The 9,084-nt window shown below is 53.4% G+C and overlaps 1 protein-coding gene across 1 annotated transcript; it reads right to left on the minus strand.

The window, feature by feature from the left end:
• Positions 1 to 444: 444 nt before the first annotated feature.
• DCPS (decapping enzyme, scavenger) lies at positions 445 to 7,254 on the minus strand. Its single transcript, XM_061580100.1, has 6 exons — positions 7,057 to 7,254; positions 5,085 to 5,298; positions 4,016 to 4,161; positions 2,886 to 2,999; positions 1,593 to 1,703; positions 445 to 1,246 (listed from the first exon to the last, which is right to left on the minus strand). Exons 1-6 carry the CDS (start codon positions 7,252 to 7,254, stop codon positions 974 to 976), a joined length of 1,056 nt encoding a protein of 351 aa, XP_061436084.1. The 3' UTR covers positions 445 to 973.
• Between the last annotated feature and the right edge of the window lie 1,830 nt (positions 7,255 to 9,084).

Genomic DNA, 9,084 nt, shown 5'->3' on the forward strand with positions numbered 1-9,084 from the left:
CACTAGCCCTGGCCACTTCTCTGACCCTTGGGTTACACCCATTTCATACCCTTTATGAACCAAAGTATGAATTGTTAAGTTTGTTTTATACTGGTAGGAACCTCCTGGTTACACCAGCCCATGGGGTTATTGTCTGTCGTGCAGAGGGGCTGGGTGGGGCAGGGCTGGGTGGTGGGGAGGGGCTGGTCACCCTGTGGTACCCTTATAAAACTCAACGTTTAAACTACTCAGGCTTGCTTGTGCCCACCCTCAGTCGGCCATATTTGCGGAATACACGCTGCCGTTGATCCTGGCCATTGACCGAGCAACCCAACGTTCCTACCAAGCTCCGCAGGAATGTGCTCAGCATCTAGTACCAGTGCCGAGTGAAATCGCCAATACTTTGGTGGAAGTAGTTGGTGGCGACTGTTTTAGAGCCCATAAAACAACTGCACAAGGAGTTAAGAAAACCCACAATTTTATTCAGCAAAACATGCCCCTCCACCATTATACCAGTCTTACCTCCATGTCTGTTTAAAACACAGGAGGCTCTCCTAGTCCCCTCGACAGCTTTCTCCTGGCTCTAAGGCCTGCCAAAGCCAGTACCGCCACCCCCCCCCCCCCCCTTGTCCCCATTCTCACGACAGTATTCTCACTGCAAGGCCTGCAGCAGAGGTTGCAACCGGGTACCCGGTACCCTGGTGCGGCCGGGTACGGGTAGACCGTGAATCATTGGTGAGTAACTGTCACTCCTTTCCCAAAGTCTTATCTTCTCACAATTCAAGTTCCTAGAATCAACCCACCCACGCCTGCAACATGGCTTCATCCCAGAAGTCGCAATCGGGTACCGGAAACCTGTACCAGGCAACAAAACTGACACCTTTTGTTGCCAGATAGAAGGGTAAAAAACCAATTGTGGAATCAAAACCTGTTTGCGACCTCTGGCCTGCAGTAGCCAGTGTCACCCTCTCAATCTCTACACCCAGTGTCCCCCTCACTGTGGTATTCTCCCAGCTTGCTGGAACGCCTGCAGGAGGCCATCGCCCTGGCGCAGGGCGTAGGTGAGTGTGCGCCGCGCGTAGTGCTGGGGGTCAGCGGCCAGCGCCCGCAGCACGTCGCCCAGCAGGTGGGCCCGCTCCACCGCCCCGCCCGGGGCCTCCGCCCCCACGTGCGTCACGTGCACGTGCAGGTGGTAGTAGGAGGGCTGGTAGTGCAGGTAGCAGCGCAGGCGGCACGCGGCCAGGCCGTAGCGATCCAGCACAGCAGCCTGTGGTGGGAGGAGAGGGGGGTGAGTTGGGTGGTGGAGGTAGGTGGGTGGATAGGTTGGTAACTTTGTGCGTGTCGGGGTTGGTGAGTGAGGTAGATGGGTGGATAGGTTGGTAACGTGTGTCAGGGTTGGTGAGTGAGGTGGATCGGTTGGTTGGTAACTTTTGTGTGTGTCGGGGTTGGTGAGTGAGGTGATGGGTGGATAGGTTGGTAACGTGTGTCAGGGTTGGTGAGTGAGGTGGATGGGTGGATCGGTTGGTAACGTGTCAGGGTTGGTGAGTGAGGTGGATCGGTTGGTAACGTGCGTGTCAGGGTTGGCGAGTGAGGTGGGTGGGTGGGTGGGTGACCTGCGTCTTGGTGAGGATGTTCTGCAGCAGGGGCAGGTGCTCCCCAGTGAGGTCGCGCAGAGACTTGAGCCCTCGCTTGTGGCAGATGGCGATGAGGTAGAGCTCATTCGTCTGCAGGCATGGATGTTGTCAACATGCATCAACACCACCACCAATGCCTTCAACACTGTACACTGTCTACACTCACCGCACTGTCTACACTCACCAACAGGGCCCAGGCTCTAGGCCCCGCCTCTAGGCCCCGCCTCTAGGCCCCGGCTCTAGGCCCCAGGCTCTAGGCCCCAGGCTCTAGGCCCCCGGCTCTAGGCCCCCGGCTCTAGGCCCCAGGCCCCAGGCTCTAGGCCCCCGGCTCTAGGCCCCAGGCTCTAGGCCCCAGGCTCTAGGCCCCGGCTCTAGGCCCCAGGCTCTAGGCCCCAGGCTCTAGGCCCCGCCTCTAGGCCCCGGCTCTAGGTCCCGCCTCTAGGCCCCGGCTCTAGGCCCCAGGCTCTAGGCCCCGCCTCTAGGCCCCGGCTCTAGGTCCCGCCTCTAGGCCCCGGCTCTAGGCCCCAGGCTCTAGGCCCCGGCTCTAGGCCCCGGCTCTAGGTCCCGCCTCTAGGCCCCGGCTCTAGGCCCCAGGCTCTAGGCCCCGGCTCTAGGCCCCGGCTCTAGGCCCTAGGCTCTAGGCCCCAGGCTCTAGGCCCCAGGCTCTAGGCCCCAGGCTCTAGGCCCCAGGCCCCAGGCTCTAGGCCCCAGGCTCTAGGCCCCAGGCTCTAGGCCCCAGGCTCTAGGCCCCGGCTCTAGGCCCCAGGCTCTAGGCCCCAGGCTCTAGGCCCCGCCTCTAGGCCCCGGCTCTAGGTCCCGCCTCTAGGCCCCGGCTCTAGGCCCCAGGCTCTAGGCCCCGCCTCTAGGCCCCGGCTCTAGGTCCCGCCTCTAGGCCCCGGCTCTAGGCCCCAGGCTCTAGGCCCCGGCTCTAGGCCCCGGCTCTAGGTCCCGCCTCTAGGCCCCGGCTCTAGGCCCCAGGCTCTAGGCCCCGGCTCTAGGCCCCGGCTCTAGGCCCTAGGCTCTAGGCCCCAGGCTCTAGGCCCCAGGCTCTAGGCCCCAGGCTCTAGGCCCCAGGCCCCAGGCTCTAGGCCCCAGGCTCTAGGCCCCGGACTCTAGGCCCAGGCTCTAGGCCCCAGGCTCTAGGCCCAGGCTCTAGGCCCCAGGCTCTAGGCCCCAGGCTCTGCCAGCCCCCAGGCTCTAGGCCCCAGGCTCTGAGCCCCGGCTCTAGGCCCAGGCTCTAGGCCCCAGGCTCTGCCAGCCCTCCGCCGTCACCTGCTTCTGGTCCCACTTGAGGTCGGGCAGCAGCACGAAGCCCGTCTCGGGGTCGGGGTCTTCAAACACGACCCGCTCCACCTCTGCCTTCTTATCCAGGATGTTATACACCCACTGGTCACACACACATTACACACATGTTATACACCCACTGGTCACACACACACACACATGTTATACACCCACTGATCACACACACATGTTATACACCCACTGGCCACACACACGTGTACACATACACCCAATGGTCACACAAACATGTTATACACCCAATGATCACACAGTAATAGTGCTGGCTGCTGACGAAAAGTGGTATGGCAGTACACACGTTAGCAGCACACACGCCACCGCTGGACGCCGCGAGACAGCCTGCCAACTGCACTAGCTGGATAGTGCCGCCAGCAACAGACGGTTGTGTGCGATAGAGATAAATGGTGGCCCCCTTTGCGTGCGGGAATAAAGGTGGATCAAATGATTGAAGTCTCCAAACAGCTGCGTCACCACACACGTTATACACCCACTCGTCACCACCACCCGGTGGTGGTGACGTCACCATGCCGCGTGTGCCAGCCGACGTGCGCTTTGAGGCCACGCGAAGTGTCAAAGGCTTGCTGCTGGCAGGTCACGGGGCAGACCCAGCGGGTGACATGGGTTGACTGGCAGATGCACTACTGTGCCAGGCTAGGTGCAGGAGGTCACGGGGCAGAACCAGTGGGTGACATGAGTTGACTGAGATGACTGGCAGATGCACTGCTGTGCCAGGCTAGGTGCAGGAGGTCACGGGACATACCCAGCAGGTGCCATGAGATGACTGAGATGACTGGCAGATGCATCACTGTGCCAGGCTAGGTGCAGGAGGTCACGGGACAGACCCAGCAGGTGACATGAGATGACTGTCAGATGCATCACTGTGCCAGGCTAGGTGCAGGAGGTCACGGGACAGACCCAGGTGGTGACATGAGATGACTGGCAGATGCACCACTGTGCTAGTGAGAGGTGATGGCGTGCTAGCGACAGGTGTGTGCGTGCTAGCGACAGGTGTGCGTGTGCTAGAGACAGGTGTGTGTGCTAGCGACAGGTGTGTGTGCTAGCGACAGGTGTGCGCGTGCTAGCGGGAGGTGTGCGCATGCCTGCAGGCTGAAGTTGCTGGTCTGCAGGAAGGGCAGCGTGGTGGAGCGGTAGTCCGAGTCGGTCTCCTCGATGAGGAACGCCTCCCGGCGCTCGTACTTGAGGAGGTGCAAAGGGGTGGCCGGGCAGATCACGGTGGCCTTCATCTCTACACGCGGGAGACAGGACGTAGAAACGCGGGGATATACAGGTTTAGAGAAGTTCCGACGGACGTACTCGGAGACGGAGGTAAGTTAAGGGGCTTCCGCCAGGGTTAATTAAAGCTGTTACAATACCACACAGCAGGGTACACAACTCCCAGGGGCTAGGGGTCCTACTCTGAGTGCGGGTCCCTGCCGGCTCGCTCCGGTCTCTCTCTCGTGTCGGATCGTGGTCTCTGCCGACTCCACCGACCGGTGAGAGAAGCACCTCTACGGCTACCACCGGCTTCTCCCCAGACTCACCACTCGATCCCTCTCTCTACCACTGGTACCTCTTCACCCTGCTTACTCTACCCGTTCCCAGTGACCCCGCTTACGTCACGGGGTATCCCTTAAGTACTCTAGGAGACGTGACGTCATCGCACTGAACGGCACACCTGACGTCACGTCCCCATTTTACTCCTTTACAGAGGTAGCAACAGCAGCTCCCCACTGCCCACCAGGGATTAGTTGTCTGTTGTGCATAGCCACGCCCTCGATTTGTATTCCATAAAGCGCTTCTGGCGGGCTCAGCACCACGTGACGCGATTAATCAGATTGCTGCGATGTCTACGATTGAGCAAATTGATATGATTGATCCGAATGATGTGATTAATACAATTGATCCGATTGTTATGATTAATCAGATTGCTACAATGTCTACAACTGAGCAAATTGATATGATTGATCTGAATTATCAAATTGTTACGATTGATCAGACTGCTGCAATTGATCCGATTGATTCGATTGCTATGATTAATCGTATCGCTACAATTGCTACCATTAAACCCGATTGCTATGATTGATCAAATTGATCAACTTGCTACGATTGATCAAATTGATCAACTTGCTACGATTGATCCGACTGCTGTTGCAGTGGCTGTGCACGCACCGCTGCTCGCTGGCGGTGGCCGTGCCGTGTAGGTGCCGTAGATGTCGTTGTGGAGGTCTCCCTGCAGCTCCGTGTCACCACTCAGCAGGGCGGGCAGCTGGGACTCGCGGAACGGAGTCTTCTCCAGGATCACGACGGCATCACGAGCCTCCTCCTCCTCCTCACCCCTCTCACCATCATCACCATCGCCACCACCATCGTCACCATCGTCACCCTGCGGGAGCAGCAATAGGCATTTTTGGACCATCTTATCTGACAGGCACTATTTTACTTTACCGAGTGTTAACATCCCCAGTGTTTAACAGTACTCTCTTTATTCTAGATTTGAAGCTTCGTGACTGCAAGGATTCATATTCTTAGGTTTTTTCGGTAAAGTCACGTAGGTAAAACATTAAAATTAATAAAAGTTAAATAAAATAAAAATCACGACGTTTCAGAGGCAACACAAGCTTCCGTCTTCAGGTGGAACCGTCACAGCCCGACAGCTGTATCAAGTAAATGAGAGATTACAGGAGATACCACTCCGTATATATATAATGGTTGAGAGGGGGGAAGGGGCAGGAATGGCCCACTTTTTATTATTATTACTCTTTATTGTCAGCCAACACTGGTATAAACAACATGGGAATTTTCGTTCTCTGCTATCATGTGCACCAACAGGTGCTTGTGCACAGGCATGTCCACGTACACGTGCACCTCGTGATCTCTTTTAGCCCCGCCCCCACTCTCGATACGTTCCATTCATTGGCTACCACATTCTGATAAGCCCCTCCCCCCCCTCTCCTCCCCCTTAACTTGTATTTAAGAACTTGCATCTTGAAATCCCTGCCTCACTTGATGCAGCAAATCTGGCTGTGACGGTCCCAACCTGATGACGGAGACTTGTGTTGCCTCCGAAACGTCGTGATTTTTATTTTTATTAATTTTAATTTCATTTTTTACCTACGTGGTGACTTTACCGAAAGAACTAAGAGTACGGGGTTCAGGGGTTGTTCATTCCAGTTGAAGTTATTCATCAACTCGTGTCATTGTCCCGGGTTGGCGGATCAACAACAACAACTAGTGGCGGTGACGTCACCACGGCGCTTGTGCCAGGCTAGGTGCACGTTGAGGCTTCCACGTGAAGTGTCGAGCGCCCGCTGGCAGGAGGAGGTCACGGGGCAGACCCGGCAGGAGCCACGGGTCGACTGAGTGCGATGAGGGGCCGATGCGTGAGGGCCTTCATCCAGCAGTGGATAGGGCACGGCTGACGGTGGCGATTTAAGTTAATGGTAACGACAACAACAATAACGACAACAATAACGACAACAACATTAATAACAACCATAATAACAACAATAACGACAACAACATTAATAACAACCATAATAACAATAATAACAATAACAACAATAATAACAACAACAACGACAATAACAACAACAATAACGACAATAACGACATTAATAACAACAATAACGATAACAATAATAATAACAATAACAACAATAACGACATTAATAACAACAACGACAATAACAACAATAACGACAACAATAATAACAATAACGACAATAACAACATTAATAACAATAATAACAACAATAACGACAACAATAACGACGGAGTGAAAGGGAAATAATAAAATAATATAAAACTATATTTATTTTTATTATTATTTTATTATTTCCCTTCTACGTGACTTTACCGACAGAACCAGGAATATGAATCCCTGCAGTCACGAAAGCTTTACATCGAAATAACGACAACAACGATAACGACAACAACGATAACGACAACAACGATAACGACAACATCGTCAACAACAATAACGTTGACAACAATAACGACAACAACAATGTCAACAACAATGACAACAATAACGTCAACAACAATAACGACAACAACAATAACGACAACAACAACATTAACAACAATAGCGAGAACAATAACGACAACAATAACAACATTAACACCAACAACATAAAACTACCTTCGCCTCCCCGCTCCACTTTGCGTGCAGGAAGACGACCTTCTGCCTCGGGTTGTCGTTTAGGACCCGGACGAGTTTGAAGCCGCGGAGCGACGTCAACGTCTCGCCCGAGGCGACCACTTTGCGCTTCTTCTTCTGCTGTGAGGCGACTGAGTTCCCCTCCTCAGGAGGAGACGAAGACGACGACGCGGCCGCCATTTCACTCGTCAAGCCGCCGCCACCGCCGTTCGCTCATTTCCCGCCAAAATCGCGAGCGCGTCCATTGCCCCTCCCCCACTCAACTCCCCAACAGGATTGTGGAGAGTTGATGTTAAAAATTTGACTGTTAAAAAATAAATATCGACACAATTACGCGTCAAATATGGATTACGTGAGGGAAACATACTGCCGGTTTATTTTGTTATTTGTATATTTGAAATGTTTGTTTTAGCCCGATTATTCAGTGACGTCAGGCACTCGGCGGCCATCTTGCGTAGGGGGAAGGTGGAGTGACGCGTCGATGTACAGCGCCATGGCATTGGATGACGTCATAAACCTACCATCCGGCGGCCATCTTGCGTAGGGGCGATGTAGTGACGCGCTGCGGTGTGTACCCTGTATGGGGTGACGTCACGTGCCCTGTATGACTCATTACCCCGTAGTAACATGGCCGACTGGATGTCGGTCCCTTACTTACGAACACTTTACATACGAGCACTCGACTTACGAACACCCGACTTACAAACACCCGACTTACGGACACCCGGCTTACAAACACCCGACTTACGGACACCCGACTTACGGACGGCCGCACTTACGAACACCAGCTTCCGCGAACTCTTTTATTGTAACATCGACTTAAAACACCAACTCTCGCTTGCACATTGAACCTGTTTTGCTCAGCTCAGCGATCCTTCGCGCGATGTTAACGAGTCGGCTTCGTGCTGGGAGTGCGAGCATTACAATTTTTGAGTAAACAGATTACTGTGCTCCGACTTACGAACGGGTCACAGGAACGGGCATATTTGCGGAATACACCACGCCGCCGTTGACCCTGCAGGCCATTGACCGAGCAACCCGACGTTCCTACCAGCTCCCTCCGCAGGAGGAATGTGTTTATACTTTCATTCTGGCAAAAGGTATCCTATGACACAGCTGCTGCTCGCCCCGAGCTTTCAACGCTGATGCGTGTGGCATTGCCCTAGTGCTGCCCGCCTTGAGGCGTCGTTCTCTCGTCTGACACCGGCGGTGAGAGAGGGACTAAGGGTTTCTTTGGGGCGGAATCTGCAGATCTTAACTACCTTGAAGGGAGGGGAGGGGGTGGATTAATCGACTCATGAATATGAAGGCGGTGGTTGCCAGCCCGTGCAAGGCTCTAAAACCACCGAGTCAGACGTCTCCTGAACTCATCTTCTTGGTTCTTTCGGTAAAGTCACGTAGAATGGAAATAATAAAACAATACAAAATTAACCCGTAAAAACAAAGTTCTTCACTATAAATCCTTTATATGCGTGGCGGCTAGAGTCCTCTCGTCCTCTGGCTTGAGATGGCTGCCACCTATGGGTCAGATGATTGTCTGCCACCATTAAGCAATTGGTAATTAAATATTTTTTTTTCCTAAACAGTGTAAAATTTTGTGGAAAAAATTTCACGAAAATTAATTGTCTCGCACAACGAGTCTGTGTGCAAAATGTCAGCTCGAATGGATCACGGGAAGTGGGTTAAAAAACGACCGAAAGATTTGCACGGTCGTAAGCGCGCAAGCAAGTGAACTTAATATAAAGGATTTAAAAATAAAACATAATAAAATTATTCTCACGACGTTTCTTATGTTTTATTATTACCATTCTACGTGACTTTACCGAAAGAACCAAGAAGATGAATCCCTGCAGTCACGAAAGAAGCTTTACATCGAAATTTCTCCTGAACTCCTTGAAGCCCGTGGGCTGACGGAAGCCAACCGGTGAGGTGTGGTCACGTGGTGGGGGTTGGGGTGAGCACCCTCAACAATTCGTAGTCCAAACATCTGGGCAGCTCACTCTGATACTG

The sequence above is a fragment of the Lethenteron reissneri genome, chromosome 71, assembly GCF_015708825.2.
Source record: "Lethenteron reissneri isolate LAM-NWPU_2019-01 chromosome 71, ASM1570882v1, whole genome shotgun sequence".
Taxonomy (NCBI): Eukaryota; Metazoa; Chordata; class Hyperoartia; order Petromyzontiformes; family Petromyzontidae; genus Lethenteron; species Lethenteron reissneri.